The following is a 22,252-nucleotide window of genomic DNA, read 5'->3' on the forward strand; positions in this document are numbered from 1 at the left end:
TGAAGTTATATTTTTAAAGAGTAAATATATATTATATATAAATATATCTATTTGTTGCCGAGTTTGTTTTTTGTTGTTTCGTTTGCATTTTATTTTTTTTGATTGGGGGGAGATTATGGGAGGGAGGGGTTGACAACACTTTAGAGCAGAGGCCTTTTGTTTTTTGTTTTTGTTTTTTTGTGGAGCGAAGGGTTGGAGGACCATGAAGGAGAAGGTGTGTAGGAATGTGTCACTGTTACACCTTGTTTCTAAGTTTTCTCTCGGCCCTTCCTTCTTCATTGTCATTTTTTTTTTTTTTTTAATGTTCTTGTCCATGTCTAAAACACTGTGACTTCTGAAAACTATGCTCAAGAAAACCCTTGCGTGACCGTTATGTTCCCTCACCTGCTATAGAAATTTAACTAACAAAATAAATTGAATGAAAACAAAGTGTTCGAAGGTGTTGTTGCCGGTCTTTTGTGGTGTGTTTGTCTCTAACTCTGCAAAGAAGAAAAGGGTCAATACTGTTATCACAAATGCAGGTGTCCTAAACCTGACTCTGTTTGCTGGTTAAATACACTCTGTAAATACTATAGGCCTACTCCATCCTCATGGTGTATTGTTGAGGGGTCAACCAAAGGTTTGGTGTCAGTAAAATGATATTTTAAACCCAAAATCATCCAGTCATCCAGTCATTTTATTTTGTCTAGCTCATTGAAACAATTAAATCAGTTTAGATGCTCAAGATTAGACAACTATTTCCATTTTACGAAATTGACACAAAACACGACACAATACAATTGTTACTTCAGCAGTAAAAGGCGGAAAATTGTAAAACGAATGCCAACATAATGACCTTTTTTTAAATTAATCAAATAAAAGGAAGATTAGATGATTAAAAGCATTAATGCTGCTTAAACCTTTATTGATTCCATATCAACATTTCAGCCTGATCACTGGTCATGTCTCCAGAAATAGGTATTGTGTGTACAGTCAGGAGAGTGTACACACAATAGTTGTAAGATCACAACTCAGAGTCAATTTAAAGCCCCAAAAAGCCATTAGCCCTGTTTCTTGTGTTACATGAGAAACTGGTTTCACTGACCTGAGGACTGCTTGGCACAGATTCATGATAAATAGTATAGATAGAAAACTTGTTGCATTGTATTCTTTATCCTTGTTTTAATTATCTCATTGAACGCTTTCATGTGTAGAAAGGATTAATAAATAATAATAAGCTTTATTAATGCCCCACTTTTCTTAACAACACTACAAAGTGCAATATAAAAGGTAATCCCTTTATCTAAGATGCTGCTCCGGCTCATACCGAGTCAGGAGATCCTTGATATACAGAGAGGGCTCATATATAAGCCCTGACCATCAACAATTACAATTTTTAAATCTATTTTTAAATGATCAGGAAACGGATTTCAGGATTTGGGGGCTAGTGTCATGTATACCAGTTGCCTGAAAAAATGTATGTCAAGGTCTGTTTGTTAGAATGTGTATTTAATAACCACGCACATTCTGCTGTGTGTCCTTTCTTACTGTATGAGGCTGTGTAAAGCGTTTCCACTTCATGAACAATGACTCAAAGCTGAGACGCACTGAAGTGGAGCAGTGAACCACCTGGAAAGTGCCTGGGATCACTGGCTCTCTGGATCATTGTTGTGACTTGTCTGTCTAAATTTCTGCCCGTGCACACACACACACACACACATACACACACAGGCCCACCTGTGTAGATGAAAGGTAGATGCTGTAAATTCCTTCGCTTTCCACACAACAGCTCCTCGTTTGTCAGCTCAAGGAACACAGTCAATGTCTGAATCTGATACCTCTGCCTTTTGAAGTTACTGTCATGCTAGTCCAAGCCTCATACACACGCACACACACATGCGCGCACACACAAAAGCAGTAAACAACGCTGGCTCAATTGATTTTGTTTTAAAGTTTTAGATGAATGAAATTTGCCGCAGGACTGCATGTCTTCCCAGGACCACATGTTGTATTAAATGTTACAGCTCAGTGACAAGAAAATGAGAACATGCTGTCCAGCTATGGTTCATAGGAGGACTGGAGCCGATCCCAGCATGCGTTTCAGTGGACATCAGGTAAACAACTGTTCAGTCCAATATTCACAGCATGGAGCAAATTGGTATTTTCAATACAACAGCACGTCCTGTAAGAAACCCAGCAAAAAAGCTTTACTGAGATGCGTGTTGTTAGTCACCAAACCACTGCACCACATCTTTACAGCTCAAATGCTGTTTTTTGTTATACAAAGACATTTTCATTTAGTATATTCAGAACACATTTATTTCCTTCTACGTGAGCCAGAAAGAAATAATCCCATTTAAATGTGATGGCACAGGCTGGGGGTCCTTCTAATCCTGACCTCTGACCTCCATCTCCAGGATTGGTGAAAAATCCACGATCCACTATGGAAACTACACACGACACTGACAATGATCAAATAATCTAGGTGTATACGAATGGGAGACTGTTGAGCTTCCTGTTTCGATCCTATCTGAAACGGTCATATATTGATGATTAGTCCCTTCTATCTTCAGTTGTATTGGATCGGCTGCTACACTGTTTCCCCCCGAAACTCCAAAAGTGTTTTATGGACTCAACCACACCACCCACCCCTCTATGGGCAAAGGGGTGAGAAGATTATTAGTGACTTATCATTTTTGGGTGGACTATCCCTTTAAACAGAATCAGTCTCGTGTGTGTGTGTGTGTGGTGTGTGTGTGTGTGTTCTGATAGCAGCTGATAGTCCAAATATCCAGATCTGCCAGTGCCAACTCCTGACCTGTGTGTGAAGGTAAGGTCAATGGAGGAAAAGAAAACACAATAAAGGAACAAAAGACTGAACTCGTGATCTGGTGATGCTGGTGTTAGTGTGTGCGCGCGTGGGTGTGTATGTATGTGTGTGTGACTGTGTGCACTGCTTGGGTGGCCCGAGGATGAGCGCCCATTGTCGCTGGAATTCAATAGGGCTGATTAGTAAAGTGTGTGTGTGTGTGTGTGTGTGTGTGTGTGTGTGTGTGTGTGTGTGTGTGTGTTTTTGTGTGTGTGTTTGCATGTGTGCAAAAGCATGCACTGGCATGCATGTGTGTGTGTGAAGCAGGGGGTGGTGTATGTGTTTGTACTTTTGCACTAAGCACAGCAGAGAGGAGAAGAATGGGGGAATTAGTTGTAAAGCCAGTGAGAAAGCAGACTTCAGGGTGACATACCACACAAATCTGGGGAGTGGGGATTGTTTCCCTGCACATCCACATTAACGCTCTGTCCCAGCAGAGTAACGCTCTCTTACAGCCGCAATACTGCGACAGATATTATTGAAAAGTAACGAATACCGTGTGTGTTACTTTTGAGAAGCAGCAGGACTCATGAACTGAGATATCTGCTGGGGAGTGCTTGTTAGATTTTGAAATTAAACCCACAATAATCCAGAGGTTGGTTTTAGACTCAAACCATTATGGTATTTTAATTAACTTTCATGTGAGCAGATTTCCTAGTTTCACAGCGCTTAGATGATTTAAAGATTTGAAGAAGATGATTTAATACCTCAAAATAAAATTCAAAAAAGGAAGTGCAAGTTTTTTATATAGCATATTTAAACCAAAATGTGCTTTGTGTTAAAATACAAGTGGAAATGTAAGTTCCTGCTAGCATTTCAAGGATTATAAACCCTAGCTTTAAGACAATGATTCACAAGACCACTTTGAAACCTCTTTTTGATGCAATATAGTGTTTTAAATCGTGTAAATAGATTTATTCATGGGCTGATTTGAATGTGGACATTTTCAACAAAATAATACAATAAATGTTAAAATCTTGGCTCATGACTGCGAGCATATTATTCTTAAATTGACCTTTCTTGCCAGCTCATAACTTTGACATCACTTAATGTATCCTAACTAACAAGGCACAGAATCACTCCATCAAATCTTCTTTTAACTGATCTACAAACTTCCTTTTCACTTTTTTCTGTTCTCTCAAACACACACATCTCCTTTCACTCCCTGTCCTGCTCCGTATATTTATATGTGTTGCTGCACTGTGATTGCCCGCTGCTGAAGCAGATTGTTGCTCCGACTGATTCCGTTTAATCATGTCAGAGAAACAGAGGAAGAACGAGATCAATATTTCCGAAAACACTCTTGGACTAAACAAATGTCTCTGTAATCTATGCCATGTGTGTGTGTGTGTGTGTGAGTGTGTGTGTGTGCTTGTGTGTGTTTGATATACCTTGGCCGTGACCGGGCTTTTGGAGAGGTGGCAGGAGGAGGAGGAGGAATACGAAGTTCCAGGCAATCATGCAGACAGGCGGGAGGGCCCGTGTAGTGTAAACATGTTTTTAATAAACAGGAACCAGCGTAATGCCCTTTTAATTGATTCATTCTGTGCTTCTCTGTTTACAGAAGGGCCTAAATATGAGCCTCGTAAGGCAGAGGCCTTGTGTTTATAAGTGGTTTGTTTAGTTCAAACAATAACAGTTTGAACACCAGACGTAGCTGTGGATCAGCAGTGATGCATTGTGCTGCGCCGCTCTGTCGTATTGCATTTTTCTTTTTGTTGTGTTTTTCACTTCCTTTCTCTCCCTCGCTCTCTTTTTGTCCACATCATTCTCTCCACACGTGTGTTTCGATTTTTGTGAAAAAATCCAATTGATCAGTGAGTAAATGAGCTCCACAGTACCCCACTGTCTCCTCTTTGTGTGTGTGTGTGTGTGTGTGTGTGTGTGTGTGTGTGTGTGTGTGTGTGTGTGTGTGTGTGTGTGTGTGTGTGTATACGTGTGACTGAAGTTTTTAAATTGCAGCCACAGTGTAATGATATGGTGGCATGGCATTGAGGGGTGCTCCAGAGGGAGGGCGGGGGGTGGCAATTAAGCCTGCGCTGACATAGACACTTACACACACACACACACACACACACTTACACACACACACGCACACACGCACACACGCACACGCACACATAGAGAGTGAGAGACAGAGAGCAAAGCTAAACACATCCAAGTGGGGTAGTAAAAGCTAATGAAGGTTCAGCGCTAGGCTGGCACAGACGGCCATTTCATGCGGTGGAGGAGGAGGAGAACTGGGGAAGGCTGGGGAGCAATAAGCCAAAGCCTCACTGCACAGCACGTTAGGCAGACCAGAGGATAAACTCTAATTGACACCATCCATGAGTGTGGTTTTTTTAATATTCTTTGTCTCGGGGTCGATGGAAAACGCAAACAATGGCATTAGCACATTTGAGGAGCGCTAACAATAAAACAAGCACTACAAAGTAGGTAGCATACAGTGTTGCGACAGTGAGAGTGATAGTTCGCCCAAAAAGTTAAATTCACTCACTATCTACTCACCACTATACCGATGGAGGGTGGGTGACGTGTTTGAGTCCATAGAACACTTTTGGACTTTCTGGGATGAAAAGCATTGCAGCCAAATCCAATCCAATTGAAGTAACTGGTGACTCCTTCTTCAAATGTAAAAAAAATTACATAAAATGCCTTCACACTGCTCCTGTGGTGTCATCCAAGTGTCCATAAGCCCGACATTCAAATTCAACTCGAAACGCGTCATCTACACCGTGTTTTTAGCCTAAACTAGCTACTGGAAGTAAGGATGCTAGCTGAAATAGCGATGCTAACATGCAACCCGCGTGGGCCCTTGTGCGAGAGCGTGTGTACTGTGTGCGGTGTTTGCAGTGTGTGTGTCACAAAGGGGGCTATCTGCATTTCACAAAAGCAATACAAATATGCTACATATCAATATATGTACTATGTATTACACTTAAATGACTATGTCACTGTGAGGTAAAAATAAATACTTCTAATCTCTTGTTTCGATGATGGAGGTATCTTTGATTCTGTGTTTTGCAGGATCCTACAAGTAGTCTTCCTTTAATCTGCATTCATACTTTCCTGAAACAAAATTATATGGCATGGAAACATTTAGCAAATTATCTCACTACCTTATATAAAAAGATGTAATATAATTAATTATATTTAATAATCCATAATTACAGACAAAGTAACTTAAGAGAGATTTATTTTGCAGTGCTTCCAACTGCTGTGGTTTTGGGGTAGGGGCTGTAAAACTGAGTGTGTAGGTGTAGTTTTTCTTTGAGCTCTCTGGGTCCACATGTTGTACCCTGCACTATGCAAGCAAACATTTGACTTCTCTGGTGAGTCCTGTAAAAGAGGGAAAAAAGAAAGAAAGAAACACTGGTGGGTTTAAAGGATTAATTTCAAAAGCACACTGACACATTTCTGCGCCATTAATGGTTTGTGGTTTCGCTTGGTGTTCCCTTAAAGAGGCCATACGAGGGCCTGCTGCATCTCAGCCTTTATGGTTCGTAGGGAAACTGATTGAATTCAAGAATAGAATTTATGGGCTCAGATCGCTGTGGGTTAGGGGTTAAACTTTGTTTCAGATGTATTTAACTTTGTCACCAAACTCTTGGTTTAAATTAAGTTTAAAACCTTATTGTGCTTTCTTAATGTTTTTCTCCTATGCTCTCTGTAGTATGATACCATAAAAGTGGAAACTAAAGAGGGCCAACAAGGAAATTGTGAGTGACAGTGGCTGTGTGGACTAGTTAGTGACCAAATGGAGAAACAGAGGGGCACTCTGAACATGTGTGGCTGTGGGTTTAAAGCAATGACGCAGATCGCATGCTGCTACTCGTGTGCTGATACCATAGATGGTATATAAAGATGAAGCGTCTCCACTTCCTTCCACTAGCCAGAAATAAAGCCAAATTATCCAGGATACGAAAACTGCCATCACACGCATTTGGAAAGAGAATCTAAACGGTCGTGATCGGGGGATGGACACTCAGTCGTGAGGTCTGGCCGATACATGTGCTCGACTAATTGTGACTCAGTCTCAGCTGTCAATTGGGACAATTCACCCCGTTTTTAAACAATTGAATTACTAAATAAAACCAAACTAACTGGAAAAATAAACACTTGAACATCATTGATGGGAAAATTACAGAAATCATCTATGATTAAAAAAAATTTGATTTGATTAGTTTGGCTATGTTCATGGAGGAGGGAGGGTTTCTGACCTATACTTCGGCCAGCCACCAGGTGGCGATTGAGACACTTTGGCTTCACTTTGGGGTAGCTTTCATGTCGTCCATCTTTACATGTAGGCTATAGCTAATATTTTACAAGGGCGTGAAGTTCTAAAATGTCTCCTGCAAGAGTCCAGTTACTTACTGAACATATCAGATTATATCACGTGGAACGAGAGACTAAAGGTTCCTGTTCCTTGCTGTACTCTATTACTCAAAGTCCTGTACTCTATTACTCAAGCAAGTTTTGAAAATGCTAAACGTTAAGTCACTGCTGCCCTGAGAGGGATCTCCAACAGTCACTTTATCTCTGTGACCACCCATTCAAATGTTAGGACTTTTTCAATGTGGCGTTCACAGATTCTTTGCTGCTGTGACACATACAAGCGTGAAGGACCACACACGGGCAGATGGATATTTACAGTCCCCCAAATAAGAAACTTCAATTCACGTAAAAACACAAATAGGCAAACAGGCACATACACAGCTGTGGGCTAAAAATGTGTCACGGAGTTAGGTCAGTCTCCTCTGCACTCTCTCACGATGACCACACTACACTGTGATGTTTTACATGGCAGGGATTTTCTTTAAATAAACATAGTGTTCTCCAAAATGCAGATGAGGTTTGATGTAGAATGGATCTATTCACCTTTGTTGAATTGACTTTTTAACGCATTGGATGTGCAGACGGACGCTTTAATGTTGGGCTGAATTGTGATACGCATCAAAAATCAACATTCTCTGCATTTCTTTACATTAAGCTTAAGCAAAGGTACAAATTTGAAAAGTATTTAAATATAAAGGGCCCATTTTAGAGTAAAGGAAACAACAATTCATACAATTTAGATGTAACATAAAAGTGAAAACAACCTTGGGATTATTTTGTATTTCTGCCAATAGATCCCTTTCACCTCAATCTTACACACTAGACCTTTAAAATATTACTTAGTAATGTGTAATCTATTCCCTAATGCTGTAATCTATTACATAATTATGGCTGAGCAATGCTTTGTAAAAATGTATTAACTACAGGAGTAAAAATAGTAGTTAGAAGTAGTGAAAAAATGCGTGTGATTACAGTGACTAAGTACTTTGTTACAACCCCTGGTTCTCTGTGTTTGCTGAAATTATTCTTTTTTTTTAATAAACTGTTTATCTATTGGTATGAAACACTATTGATAGATTCCTATCAGTGGATCGATGTGGTACTGCAGATGTATGCGGCCTGTGGAGCAACAGGCCGTTCCCGTAGTGTAACTGCAGCTGTGTGTACTCCTCAGACCACTCTTTACTGCCGAGGCCAAATAAATAAACAGAATTACAGTTGAAGAAAAAGATACAACTTGCCAGCTGGGCAGCCTCAGGTGGCTGCTGCTGCTTGATGTGGCACCGCTTCAGAGTTGGACAAACTTCTTGCTGAACTATTCTGCTGCTTGAAATTGATGTGCTTAAAGAGTAAGCCTAGTCTGTGTGGCACAACCGAAATGGGTCACTGGCATGTTGCAGTGGATCACCACATGCCAAGAATACTAATATGCATTAATGAGGGAATGTTCCAGGCTCGCTCAGCATTTGCTCAGTTTGGCTCCTCGGCTTGAGATGTTTTTTAAATCCCTGCTGGATCTGTGCTGGGTCAACACCTAATTCAGTTATGAAACAATAAATAAATCGAACCGCAGCTTCAGTTGATTGACACTATAGAAGAAAATAAATATGAAGAGAAATGTTTGATTCTCATATTGACTCATGTGTCAAGTTATTAGTGCTAATCTCAAACTCCCAACTGGCTGCATGTGGCTGTTTCTGTTTGTAGCCATACTGCTCTCTGCTGGTCATATAATGTAGTGCAAGACAAACAACAAATATCAGAGACTATTGAGCCTTCCTTATATTAGATAAGTACGCATGATACGTTTTATTCTCAATTAGTCATCAAAATTAACTTAACAAAACCTAGTATTGTCTTTTCATGAATATTCTCACCACAATTGTGCCTGTGCATCTTACTGGTACATAAACCAGCATCAATGTGAGCAGTGGCTGTTGAGTGAACATTTGAATTGCTGCTTCAGCCCAAATTGGTTCAGATTAATAATGTATATGACCCAGTTTTTTTAAATCTATGGATATCAAACATTGTGCTTGTCAAATATCTTCTTCTCTCCCTTCTCGTCTCCTTTGTTCCTCCCATCACTCCTCTCTCTGAGACTCAACCTTCCTGGGTGGTTTGTACGTGTGTTCAGCACACGTACTGTATCCATGTGTGTTTATTTAGTCTGTATAGGGGAACAGAGCCGCGGCCTCTGCCAATTTTCTTTACATTGAGAGAGTATGGTTTTGGACAGATGGAAAATAATATGGAGGGGGGGGGGAGGCAAACAAGTGAGTAACGGAGCTGTTTGTCCGCTGGGACGCACACAGTGTGTGTGAGGGAGAGAAACCGTCCCGGAGGTTTTTCTCTGCAGCTGAACTAATAAACTGAGGATTCCCACGGTGCAATGATTTCAAATCATTGCAAATAATCACTGAATGAACTTCAAGAAATTAAACCAAAAGATGAAGCTGCGTGTTACTACAATGCTGTAAAGAGATTCAATTATACTGGAACACAACCGTGGCACATTTAAAACGGACTTTCTTTTCTTTTTAAATAAGAATATTCTGCCAACATTTTCTTGAAATCAATAAAGTTCTCACGGTTAATTATGAATTTAAAACGGGGTGTTCGATGTAACTCCTATGAGATAAATTTTGTTTCTTTTTTAAACGTGATTAAAAGCCTTTAAGTTTACACTGGAGAAAATCTGTAGCTTTCACATGTTGTTTGTAACCATACCATGTTTTCTGGACATGCAATCAGGCAAAGATAACTCCTGCAACACAGTTTGTGCGAGGCTAAAGCTTTTAGGTGATTTAAACAACGTGATGACAGCTGATGTCATCCATCGGCGGACACACATGCACAGACACACGCAGCCAGCACCGAGTCAACACGAAACAGTTCTTTAATGCAGCAGCAGACACAAGCGGAGGGTCGGAATCTCCTCGTGGCCACTGCCGGCAGCGAGGCTGGGAGAGAGAGGATGTGAGCGGATCGCCTGGAGCAGAGAGAGAGAGGGAGAGAGAGGGAGAGAGAGCGCAGGAGCTGTGGGTGGAGGAGAAGAAAGGAAGCAGGAGGGGGATGCCACCCACCAAGCCTGTTGTGGAGAGGCTCTGGGGGTTGGGCTGCTCACGGGAAACAGTTGTGGCTCCATCCCAGGCCTCACACCGAGCAGCCCGGGGCCACCCAGTCACCGGCAGACAGACCCACCAAATGGCCTGGCTGACGAGGATCTGTTTATTTTTCATCCTTTGGCGGGCGGTGGGGATTGGGGGGTTGGGAAATATTCAGCACAAGCTGTTTATTAGACCTTTGATTTGTCATGTGTCAGCGTTCACTTGTGGGGAATGTGTGTATACATGAGTCCAGCTTGTGTGTAGCATAGGGGTTTGGAGACAGAGAGGGTGTGGAACCGAGGAGCTGGGCAAGGGGGGGGGATCGAGAAGCCTCCCACACTGAATGACAGGCTGAACTGCATTATGGGCCAGCTGTCCCTGGCTGTTGATGTCATGGGGGGGGGGGGGGGCTAAACTGTTGTGCCTGGCTGGCAGTGGGGTGGGGTGCAGGGGGAGGGAAGGGGGGTGCAGGGGGAGGGAAGGGAGCCTGTGGACATACACAGGATTCCTGCGGTCACATGGATGAAGTGCAGTCGGCTTAACAACGGATCAGAGTCGAGCAGAACTTCTTCCAGACCAGAGACCGGAGGGGAAACAGCGCTCCTGGCGTCTGGAGCTGGAAGTGTCAAGTCATGGACACAGGATGTGAATACGGAATAATTACAGGGCTGTGTGATGTGAATTCAATATTGTATCACACGCAATCATATATTGGTGAAAAAAAATTACAATATGTAATGTTGTATTTGTGATTTTTTAAATCCAATGTAGTTCAATATTATCAAATGTAAAATATATTGAAATATAAAATTATTTAAAATGCAATATAAAATAAGTCATCTTATGTTAGAGGAAAACTATGAGGCCGCATGAGGGATAATTCATACTTCACACACAGCATTATACTCTCACATACTGCACACCGGCATATGCTTACACGCACTCTACTATACTCTCACATGTACCATCTTACTCTCTCACACACACTACTATACTCTCACATGTACCATCATACTCTCCACAAACACTCTTTGGCAGAGTATACTAGCCAGAGGTAGTACTAGACAACAGGCTGAGGTGGACGAAACAATTTATTTGAGCTTTTAACAGGTCCTGATAATGGTCCTTACATTCAGTTTGGAACATCTTTAATTTACTGTTGTATGACTAATAGTAGAACATTATTGACATTTTTGTCTTTCTTTTCTTCTGGCTTTCAGAGTCAGGTCATGTCCAGTCAGTCAGATGCAGTGGGGACCGCAGTGGCAGATTTAAGCCACAGGGGGGCGCAATGACACCTCCACAAACCTGTCAACGTCAGTCATCAAGAGATAACAAGGCTGCTGACTCCTCAATAAATTTCCAAAAGTTCTACTTTAAACCATTCTTGTTTACCCACTTACATTTGTTAACAGATTAGTTAGGTGACAGCTGTGTCCTCCAACCTCCTCCTGTAGCGCACACACCAGATCTTCTATTGTGTCATAGGTGAAGTTGCATAAAGTCTGGACTAAATTTCACTTAAATTACGTAATTATACCCATACCACATTTTCTCAGCGGATAGTGGGTGCTAGTACCTGCTGGTGGAATCGGTGCAGGTAATCCAATAAAACATCCACAGCAAAAACTGAAGCATCCAACAATATATGGCGGTAGTTTCCAAAGTAGCTTTTGAAAAGATATATTTAATGAATTAGTGTTTGAACACATTTTATTTAATACAGTGCTTATTACAATAAAATCGAAAAGACCTGCAACAACACAGAACCGATAAAAAACAAACTTGGCATGTCGTGGGGTTTTCCGGCTTCAGCTCAGTGACTCAGCCTCGACTGCAAAGCCAGGACTGTTTCTGTGAATGACAGATAAGACTGGATGAAGTACATGTAAAGCACGAACATCCACCCAGATTTTCATTCTTCATGTTTGTAGTAGTTCTGTCTTTTCTGATATTTAACCTGGCCAGAATAAAGTTTATTCTGTGTCCCACCCCTGAGCCAGCATGCAGCTCACAGGTTTGTTAATGAACTTCATGATAAATGTCATGTGTCACTTCATCTACACCATCATATGGTAAAAAATGTGGTTTGTTGAATTTAACATACTTTAAGGTAAACTTTCAGGTTTTTCACAAATCAAATTTTGAATTAAAAAAATATGACCTGATGTGGATGTTTTAGACACAACTAGGAGTCTGCTCCTTATGCTGACACTGGATGTGTAATATTCACCAGTACAGTGTATTTAGTTCAGTTAATAGCAGCCAATCAAACCCAAAGTAAAAGAAACAAACCCAATAATTTCTGCGAATAATCCACAAGGTCGGGAATCCCTTCCTCGATATTGTACGAGTTTTGCTTCATCGTCTTCACGAGCTCATTCGCCCTCTGAGAAAAGAAAGTAATTGAAAAGCAAGGAGTTACACAAACAGGTTTCTTTAAAATTAACTCTAACTTGTATCCTGTAAAGATGAGCAGATTTAAGACGACTACCTGGAGCTCCGCATAAACCTTCTGCTCCAGATCTGTCACCTGGGACATCCTGTCGTAGACCTCGGTTTCCACAACAGATTCCTATGATACACAAAAGACAACAGCCAATGTTTTGCAAGTTGTAATAAAATAAATATGAGTTGTGATGTCTTCCACAGCTTGTGTTTGCTGACCTCATCCGAGGAGCTGTCCATAGGCTCTTGTGCCTTCGCTGCTGGACGGGCTTTGGCATTTCCATTCAGTTCCTTCACTCTGCAGAGAGGGGGAGATGTTTTGAGCTTCAGAGGCATAATATTATTTTCATAATACAGAGGAAGCCAGATATAGTGATCAACCATTTAAATGGATCAAAACGCTTGGGATAGAATTGTTCCTATACAAATGCTGTTTAAATTCAGATATAGTGATCAAGTAGTCCCCTTAAAATTTTCATTTTGGGCCTTTTCATACATGTTTAGACCGTTAAAATATAAAATAAACTATTTGGAACAAACTCAAACATCATTAGAGTCATTGCATTAAATATGTACCTGTCAGCGTAGCGTAGTGTGTTCATTGTGTATTCACATGAAGACATGCCTGGAGACACCATGGCAATCTATGCAACAAAATCAAACGCGTGCATTAATACATAGTTGAATTAAAGTTTGTGCATCTGCATCATCTACTGTAATGTAATAAGACAACTATGCACCAGATGCCAAACTGTAAGTTTCAAAGTTTTTGTGTTTTACGTACCATGCAGGTCCTGGACTTCTCTCCGATGAAAGAGTCCCTGAGGACCTTGGTCAAGGTGCTCATCCGGAAAGGAATGTGATCGCTGTTCTTCCCCAGTGAACGGATGCATTCCTACAGGACACACAAGTGGACACAAGGGCATCCTTTTAGATGCTGTGCATGCATTATTTAATATTTGGACAGTTGGATTTCCATGGATTTGGAGCATTTATACCTTGGTCACAATTTGTCAGAACAACAGTTTATTCATCTGCAGCTGAGGGGCGAGGGGGGAAAAAATGGACTTTTCTCACTTTGAAATTAGTTACTTCTGATGAGTACATGCGACAGTCTACCTTGAGAGCCAGCAGGCTGCGGTTGATCTCTGCGGTCTCATTCAAAGTGCTGCGGTCGTTGCTGCTGACATCTGTACCACGCTCGTTGCCGGCTAAATCAACCAGTGAAAATTTGCCGTGTAGAGTGGAAGCGCGGTCGTTGCGTCGTAGCACAATCTGGAGGATGGCGTGAGAGCGGGATGAGTTGGCGTTGGCTGAGGTCTGGCCTGATGTTCTGGAAATAAAGAACGTCACTTATCCATTTTGGTTTGCTGTGGGGTATTAACTACCAGGTCACAGTTTTAAGCAATAATTACATTATTTTATAGAAGCAGAGGCTGCAAATTAAATGTTCTTATCACATTAGTACCTGCAGGCGCTTCCTGTCTGTATAATCTTGATGACTTCTTCTGCCGAGTTCACGTAGACCTCCTCGAGGCCCACAACCTGAACCTGCTGTCGGTCATCTTCCATAACTCGGAGCTTTGCCTTCTTGTTCAGCAGGTCATACACCTAAGTCAAAAAAGTATATTATGATTAAATACTAACTTGTATAAGCTGATTTGTTCTGTTTAAATGTGCTCAGGGAGGTAGGAGAAGAGTTTTTTTTATACTTTGCCATTGTAAATCTCAAAAAAGCTGACGTAGGCAGAGACATCCAGGTTATTGTACCTCCTGTGGTTTAGATAGGCGAAAACATCGTGGGCTAAAGGAGAGTCGAGCAAATTGTAGTTTTAGGGGCATTTTAAGAGAATTCTGAATTTTATGTAGTTTGAAGAATGGATTAAGAATGGTACACATAATCTGAATTAGGGAGACATACAAATAATATGGATAAAATGGACAATTGCTCATTATTTAATCCTTTTGTGTGATGCCAATGTTAAAAGCCCAGATGACCAATATTTTTTTCTTACCACAGACTGTTCAATGGGCAGAATCATAATCATCAGAGTACCTAACCAAACAAGTTCACTTCTAGTTCTGTGGAAATCAGAGGATTGTACCTGCCAAGGCGTAGACCCCTTTGGCACTGTTCTGCAGCTTCCCTGTGAAATCACCTCCCATTGTCTAGAGACAAAAAAATAAGGAAATCAGAAAGAATAAATAAAAAAATTGTGCATAGGAATTTACATAGTTTAGAGGATTGCATTTTAAGGAAACGTAGCAAATACTTTATCCTACAGTTATTGGCATCCAGTAAGTTTTCATTAAATCCACATCAAAATGTTTTTTACTTCCATCCAAGACAAAAACACTGATTCCAGACAACTCAACCTCCAAACAAAACTTACATGGGTTTTCCCACTTCCAGTCTGGCCGTAGGCAAAACATGTTGCCATGCAACCTTCGAAAATGGACTGCACCAGAGGTTTGGCAGTGAGCCTCAAGAGAATAAAAAGAAAATCAAAATGTCAGAAACTAGTCAACAGGTACATATGTTCACGGACACAATAATCATATATGAATGAATTATTCTGTCCCAGGCTTATTGATCCATTAAAGTAGACTAATAGCTCAAGAGGCTTTAAAAATCGTGTTTTCCAGGGGGACATTCTTCATAAGAAACTGGCAAATTACATAAATTACCTCTCATGTAAACCTGCACTCATATCCAAATTAAGGGCAAATTAGCTAATTACTTGTAGACCAGGTCGTTGGCGGCGGTCTCATCGAAGGAGTAGTCAAAGTGAAAGACTTGGTTGTCCAAGTACTTGGTGAGATCCACCTTCGTTTTTGGCTCGTGGAGCAGGACCGTACCTTTCCCAGGTACAGACACCACATCGATCTCCTTCTTACTCAACTCTGAACACACAAAAATGTCAAAGACAACATTAAGAAAAATTGCATGATAATTAATTCATTAATGATTCCTTTATCTCTGAATGACACTGCATCAACAGAGGATATTTTCAGGCACAATATAGAGCAGTAGGTCCGCTGCATTTTGAAAGGCCGGTGTAAGCAGCTGGTCTGATTAAGAGAAAGCATCGGTTCTGTCAAATGAGTGTAGTAGGGACGACTGAATGAATCACTTTCTGTGTAGTGACACTGATGCAGTTTACCTTGCTTGTTCAGGGGTCGCTTGCGAACGCACACACAAATCCTGTGAGCTTCAATCTGTAGAAACACAAGACGGGTTTTATGAAGAGGTGTCAAACAAACCACTGGTATACACATCTTCATACATGCCACTTAGGCCCAATTCAGAACTCGTATTAACAACCGTCCTGAGAGATCGATCACAAATGGACAGCGTGGAGTTCATACTTTAGACGTGGCATTAAAATGCATCCTGAATGTGTCTCCTGTGACCAATTGCTATCAAGGGTGCGTTCAGTCCAAATAATCTCCTTTCCTAACCACTATTCCTTGACCCCGATGGAATACGTCAATGGAGGTCAAGGAAAGATGTGAAGGAGAAACTGTTAGGAAAGGAGAACCAAGGTGTGGAGGAAATCTGACTCCAGTAACACTGTGTTTTATCTTAAATAACCATCTATACCAGAAGAACATAAAATGTACGACGCTGTGCACTGACAGTTATAATACATTTTTCTGTCCAAAAAAAAATAACACTTCTTGAGAAATTATTTTTTCAGTTCAAACAGAGGGAACATTTAACCAGTAACTCACAGAAATAAACACAATAAACTACTTCTGATTGGAACACTCAGGGTTGATGTCAATATCAGGTTTGAACATGGTCCTAGTTCCCGAGTCCAAACTTACCAGGTCAGTGGTTGAGATGGGGGTTATTTCCAGGGTCTCTCTGAAGATTTGGATCATCTCAAAGAACTTTTGATTCGGTCGATTAATCTCACCAAACTGAACAAGAAACCAAAGGAATGTTAAATATAAGATGGGAATTTACTCATAGTAACTAAAATATCTATTCAAGTTATGTACAATTTTACAAAACACCAGAATGAATTTAAAAAATCGTACCTTTCCTTTCTTGGTCTGCATTTCAGGGGGCTTTATAACACAAGACAATCTTTTGTTGCCTTTGTTTAACTCCTGGGGAGCCACAGACTTTCTCCTGCCTGGAGTGCATGAGGATAACCACTTTTATTTTGTTTTAATCCAGGGTAGCGCATGTTATCATGTTGGTGTATAATTTGTCACTGACCTTTGACGACCGGTGGAGGAGGCATTCTTTCCAGTTCATAGTTTTCTTTTACACTCTCACGGGCAAAAGAAGTGGATTGTACTGATGTAGTCTCCTTCTTCCTACGCTGCTGATTAGAGGTCACTAAATGAGGCAGAAGAATGCACTTGAGATTATAAAGAGGATAAATATTTCGAAATTACTAAACAAATAAAGCAAGCATAAAGAAGTTGCACACGTTGCACAAAACCTGAAAATCTAGTCTCATACAATGTGACTGACAACAACTGAAATGGTAGAGCGCATATCAGCTGAGGCCCAACCGTCCCCTGAAATCCAACCAAACTGCACCAGATAAACAAAGTCATTGATATCAGTCTCCTAAATATGATAGCTCTTTGTAATGAAGATCCATTAATCCGTAGGAAAATGGTGAAAATGTTGAAAAACACAATTGAATCCAATATCTGGATATGCACCAAATTTAAAGGGTTCTTCCCTGACCAATAATATATGTTTCATGGTAATATTTGTCCTTGAAAAATATTTAATTGTGAAATTCTTTTTCAGAGATCATTTCAGAGAATTACTACTAACCAGAATTTGTTAGATCAGGTTGGACCGTCTCCAGGATTTCCTGAGAAGCGTGAGTGGTTGTGACTGGTGCTGTAGCTGCGGCCGGGGCCGGGACCTGGAACATACACGTCTGCCTGAGTTGAGACCGACTGGCAACTAAAAGTAAAAGAGAAATAAAAGTCAATCAGCTGCCATACAGATGGTGTCATTGTCTGACAGCAAGTATCATTAAGCTTTGCTAGAACTGGGATCAAACCCCTGCACAACAGAGAGTTCAACTGTACCATCACTGTCGGAGGAGCCAGCTTGGAGTGATGAAAACAGCAACAGAAAAGTGGAGGCCAAATTAGCTTAGATGGTTAAGTAATGTCAGCTTTTATTGTAAGCACAAGTGTACATGAATATATTACTTACTGGAATTTAATAATGTTATCATCAGCCAAAGTTAAACAATCAAAAAGGTGAGTAATGCATCATCACAGCCCATTGTGTCCTAAATTGATAAACACACTCGTACAAATGTAGTACCCCTGTTAACAGTGACGATACAGAGCACTCTTTATTTAACCCTGCCATTCCAGTGTGTGATCTTTCTTCCCAACCATAGACAAACTCAGATTGACAGAGTGACATGTGCCCAGAATTTGTCAATATGTATCCCTGTGCCACTAACCAATAAAATAAAGATTTTTCTTGTAACCAGATGTCTGATCTAGGGCTGGGCTATAAGGCCAAAACTTGTATCAAGATAAAATGTTCATATTAGTCAAGATTGATAATTATCACGATAAATGTGAGATTTGAAATCAATGTTAGATCAATTATTCTGTCATTGCTCCTCACTGTGTTTGCAAAATGTATAAGCATCACATCAATATAAATTGAACTTTTATTGTACTGCTGTTGATGAAAATTATATAGCAATTATGATTGATATTGTGTTATTGCCCAGCCCTAGTCTGAGCAGAGATCAGCTCTCCCAGAAGTGTGGGTTTTTGCACTTATTCCCCAAATCCCTTTGTCAAAGGAAAGATTAGAAAATACAACTGATTTGCTTCAGAGAGGTACATGCATGCCTTGCAGACCTGACTCTTCAAGCTTGGCAACAGCTGGGGAAGAGGCTTTTGGAAGGAAACAGGCCATTAAGTGACAGAGCAGTGAATGTGGTAAGTCTCAGACAACACTGTTTCGAATCATTTAACTTACAGGAGGGAGGGGCCGGAATCCTGGACGAGCGCAGTCGACCCTCGTACTTCTGTGGAAGAGACGCAAACAGATGAAGTTTTCATATAACCAGCAATCAAAGCAAAACACTACACAGCTTTAATGTTCTGTATCTCGGACATACACGGACCATGAATCCTTTGATGCTGAGCCGTCAGCAAACAACTCCAATCCTGCAGTGTCAGCGTCAGTGGTCATTGATCACAGGAATCTTCATGTCTTGCAAAGGCTCTCTCTCTTTCTCTCTCTCAGAATTGGGACATTTCCTCAAACCGTGTAAACATTGGAGGTGCGGCGAAGGTTCATCCTTCGCCAAAGGAGACGATGTTGTCATAACTGCCCTGTGCATTATCCTATCACCACCAAACTTCTGTCTCATGATCAGATTTGAAGCCTGAACAGCTCTATGTATCAATATTTACTCAGGGTCAGAGCACCACCTACTGATCAGTGTGAAAATATTTTGATGTAACATTGTCCAATTGACACAAATTTGCTCACACTACATCAGAGCCCCTGCTTGAACAGATCTATTAGTCTGTATGTAATAATACTGATGGCGCCACCTACTGGCAACAGGAAATGAGCTTTGCTTTGCAACTATCATTCAATTTACATAAAATATTCACAGTGTGATGTGCAATTGATAGCGTTGACCGTAATCAGCAATTAGCAGGCAAGGTTCGACATCACGTGACAGACACAGAAAATTAAGCTTTTATCCTTGAAATTGTAGTTTTTTGTTTTCACGGATGAAGAAAACGTAACGAGATAAAAATGTATCTTCAATGTTCCGTGGCTATTACTTCAATGAATTGGCGCAGCTACACAATATAAAAGAGGATTAGACCTGAGTAGACAGCAATAAGGTGGTGGGTTTAACTGCAGATCAAAACTGCTGCCTGGGTTATGGGCAAGTATAAACCAAAGAGGGTAAATTTAACTCATAATGAGAAATAATCCAAAGAAAAAATGCTGTGTATTTACAAAAAACACAAAATTACAAGGTCAAAAACTTGAGGATTAACCAAATATTGATTGTGAATGTGGATGACTGTTGATTAAGGACGCTGAAGAAATTCATCAATACTGAGAGGGAAAATATAGACTGGACTCTATAGCATGAAAGGCACAGGTGATACATCCATCATCTATTTTATTAATTGATATTTTATTCTATTCGTGTTTAAGAACAAAAACGCTGAGTACTATTACTTTTGTCACGCATCCCCACTATTTCATAGTTCAAGTATGGATCATTATGTGATGATCGGTGTTGATACTTGGCGTCATTTTAAAAAAATCAACGTTTAAACTGTGGCTGATCAGAGAAGACATCGGAGTCTGAGTGAGTGAGAGTAAAAGAGATTGAGGGGGAGCAGTGGAGCCTGGGTGTGTGAGTGCTGTTACCTCTCCCTCCAGTTGTGGGACTATCATACAGAAGCTAAACAATTATTTTATAGTAATCAACTCCCCACTTATAGTGATCATGTTTGTCTCGGGCCAAACTCAAAATATGAGGGAGGCAGACACCTCGTAATTCTAGATGCAGGAAAAACCCTGGTCAGATATTTTTCAATCCCAGGTACCTGCACCGGTTCAAATGTGAACCGTTCTCAACTATACCAGTGAGGGCCCCCTTCATTTTTAAAATGTAGTTGATTTTTTACAGTTATATAATTGTTTGTAATAATAACACGGTTGAAACGGTTCACAGTGAGTGACAAGCTGCTAGCGTTGCTTGTTAAGTCGAAAGTGAGGTTCACCTTATCTGGAGCCAGAGCTGGAGGATCAGCAGCTTTGTTGGTGTCACTGTTGAGGAAACCCGAGATCTCCGGGTTGAGTTCACACAAATCGTGCACTTCGACCTGAAGCAGGAGAAAACATGAATAAACGCATCATTCGTAGATATGTCAGGTTCATTAAACATTGAGGATATTGCAGAGGGGAACTTTTAAGGGGTGATTGTTTATATGGACTCGCTGCTGACCTCCTTCCCTCGGCAGATATTCCTCTCATACCACTCGACCATCAGCGTGGATTTAGCGGGGTCGACGGATTTCACCTTTGCCAGATGCACTCGACCTATTTAACAAAAACACGGTGAGTCCCCATGAAGCTCACCAGTTAGCAGTCAAATGATAGCAAGTGCAAATCAAATCCGCTCACCGTCACTCCGGCTGATTTGTACAGACAAGCCAACAATAAACCTGGACAGACTCGTCTCCATATTTGCTGCTGGAACGGAGAAATGAACGTGAACGTCTTCTTCACTCGACCCAGCTCATGTGTCGCTGTAAAATCCTCTTCTCGTCAATACTCTACAAACGAACATTTGAAAGCGAGTCCCTATCTGCTGTGTTTGTTATTGACGACATTACATTTTTAAACTTACCTTCCAGAATAAACGCAAACGCCGCCCAAGATTCAAACCTGCGCTATTTCCTGGTTTTTAAGAATATGATTGGTCTACGTCATGCTGTCGTGTGCTCCCTCCTTCTTCTATGGTCTTTGTACCGGAAATACAAATTGCTACTATACCGCCACTACCCGGATAAGTTATGGAGTTACATCTGCCGTCAACCGTCATTTGAAAACAAAAAGACTTTTAATAAAATAAGGTTTATGAAGAGCAATTATGTAGCATTTTATCTGATTAACTTTTTTTTATCCTTCTGATATTCTCATGCTTAAAATGCAGTATTAGGATTGTGTATTTTAATTTTTGTTTTTAAATGTAAATTTAAGAACCTTATGGATATATGATATGAAATAAGAATTCATATCATATATCCATATGTACTAAAATACATTTGCACTTTAACATATCCATACAGTCTATTCAAAACACCATGCTTCAGCGTTTGATACAATTACAAAAAAAAACTTATCTGTAATGCAGGATTGTGTAAAACAACTCTCTGACACAACATACAAATATGATTCACACCCACAAGACATTTAGGGCATCAAAAGATTTGAAATGGCTTAATTTTTCCCTTTCTAGAACCAGTGTCTTCCTGGGAATGCTTTCACTTACTTGCAAACAAGTTTCATGCTCAACCAAAACAAATTCTCAGACTAGTGGCAGAAACTTGGACTATGGGCAGAAAAGGTCACTGGTTCGTCTCTGGTTCGACTCCACAGAGAAGCAACAAAAAGACGAACCTGGATTGATCTGTCCAAAAATGCAAGAGGATTCTCCCTACCCTGTCTGGTGCCCCTGAGCGAGGCACCTTACTCCCCCAAACATCTGCTCCCAGGGCGCTGTACATGGCTGCCCACTGCTCTGTGTGTCCTGCACCAGATGGGTTAAAAGCAGAGGCTAAATTTCCCCCCTTGCATGAGTGTGCTTGTGCATGTCTGTGCATGTGTTTGGGACAAATAAATGTATCTTATCTTAATCTATCTATCTTCCTGTCTTTACCCTGTATGTACTATTTTAATTACATTCATAATGATCTATATTTATATGTATCTTTAAATATTCCTTTCACTTGC

The 22,252-nt window shown here is 40.7% G+C and overlaps 1 protein-coding gene across 1 annotated transcript; it reads right to left on the reverse strand.

Annotated features, from left to right (window-relative positions):
• Positions 1-12,024: 12,024 nt before the first annotated feature.
• On the reverse strand, positions 12,025-21,177 carry kif2c (kinesin family member 2C). Its single transcript, XM_061084733.1, has 22 exons — positions 21,147-21,177; positions 20,921-21,045; positions 20,742-20,836; positions 20,518-20,619; positions 18,734-18,782; positions 17,549-17,683; positions 16,973-17,095; positions 16,789-16,886; positions 16,573-16,668; positions 15,906-15,960; positions 15,483-15,645; positions 15,135-15,225; positions 14,847-14,910; positions 14,454-14,545; positions 14,210-14,352; positions 13,861-14,074; positions 13,526-13,636; positions 13,318-13,385; positions 12,961-13,039; positions 12,788-12,868; positions 12,589-12,682; positions 12,025-12,147 (listed from the first exon to the last, which is right to left on the reverse strand). Exons 2-22 carry the CDS (start codon positions 20,979-20,981, stop codon positions 12,110-12,112), a joined length of 2,052 nt encoding a protein of 683 aa, XP_060940716.1. The 5' UTR covers positions 20,982-21,045; positions 21,147-21,177; the 3' UTR covers positions 12,025-12,109.
• Between the last annotated feature and the right edge of the window lie 1,075 nt (positions 21,178-22,252).

This window comes from Limanda limanda, chromosome 13 (assembly GCF_963576545.1).
Source record: "Limanda limanda chromosome 13, fLimLim1.1, whole genome shotgun sequence".
Taxonomy (NCBI): domain Eukaryota; kingdom Metazoa; phylum Chordata; class Actinopteri; order Pleuronectiformes; family Pleuronectidae; genus Limanda; species Limanda limanda.

Excerpts from the sequence above, each read along its gene's own strand:
- kif2c (XM_061084733.1), bottom strand. The coding sequence starts at position 20,981 with ATGGAGACGAGTCTGTCCAGGTTTATTGTTGGCTTGTCTGTACAAATC. Across the intron at positions 16,669-16,788 it reads TGCAGACCAAGAAAGGAAAG|TTTGGTGAGATTAATCGACC; the intron begins GTACGATTTTTT and ends TTTCTTGTTCAG. Across the intron at positions 13,386-13,525 it reads AGAAGTCCAGGACCTGCATG|ATTGCCATGGTGTCTCCAGG; the intron begins GTACGTAAAACA and ends TTTGTTGCATAG.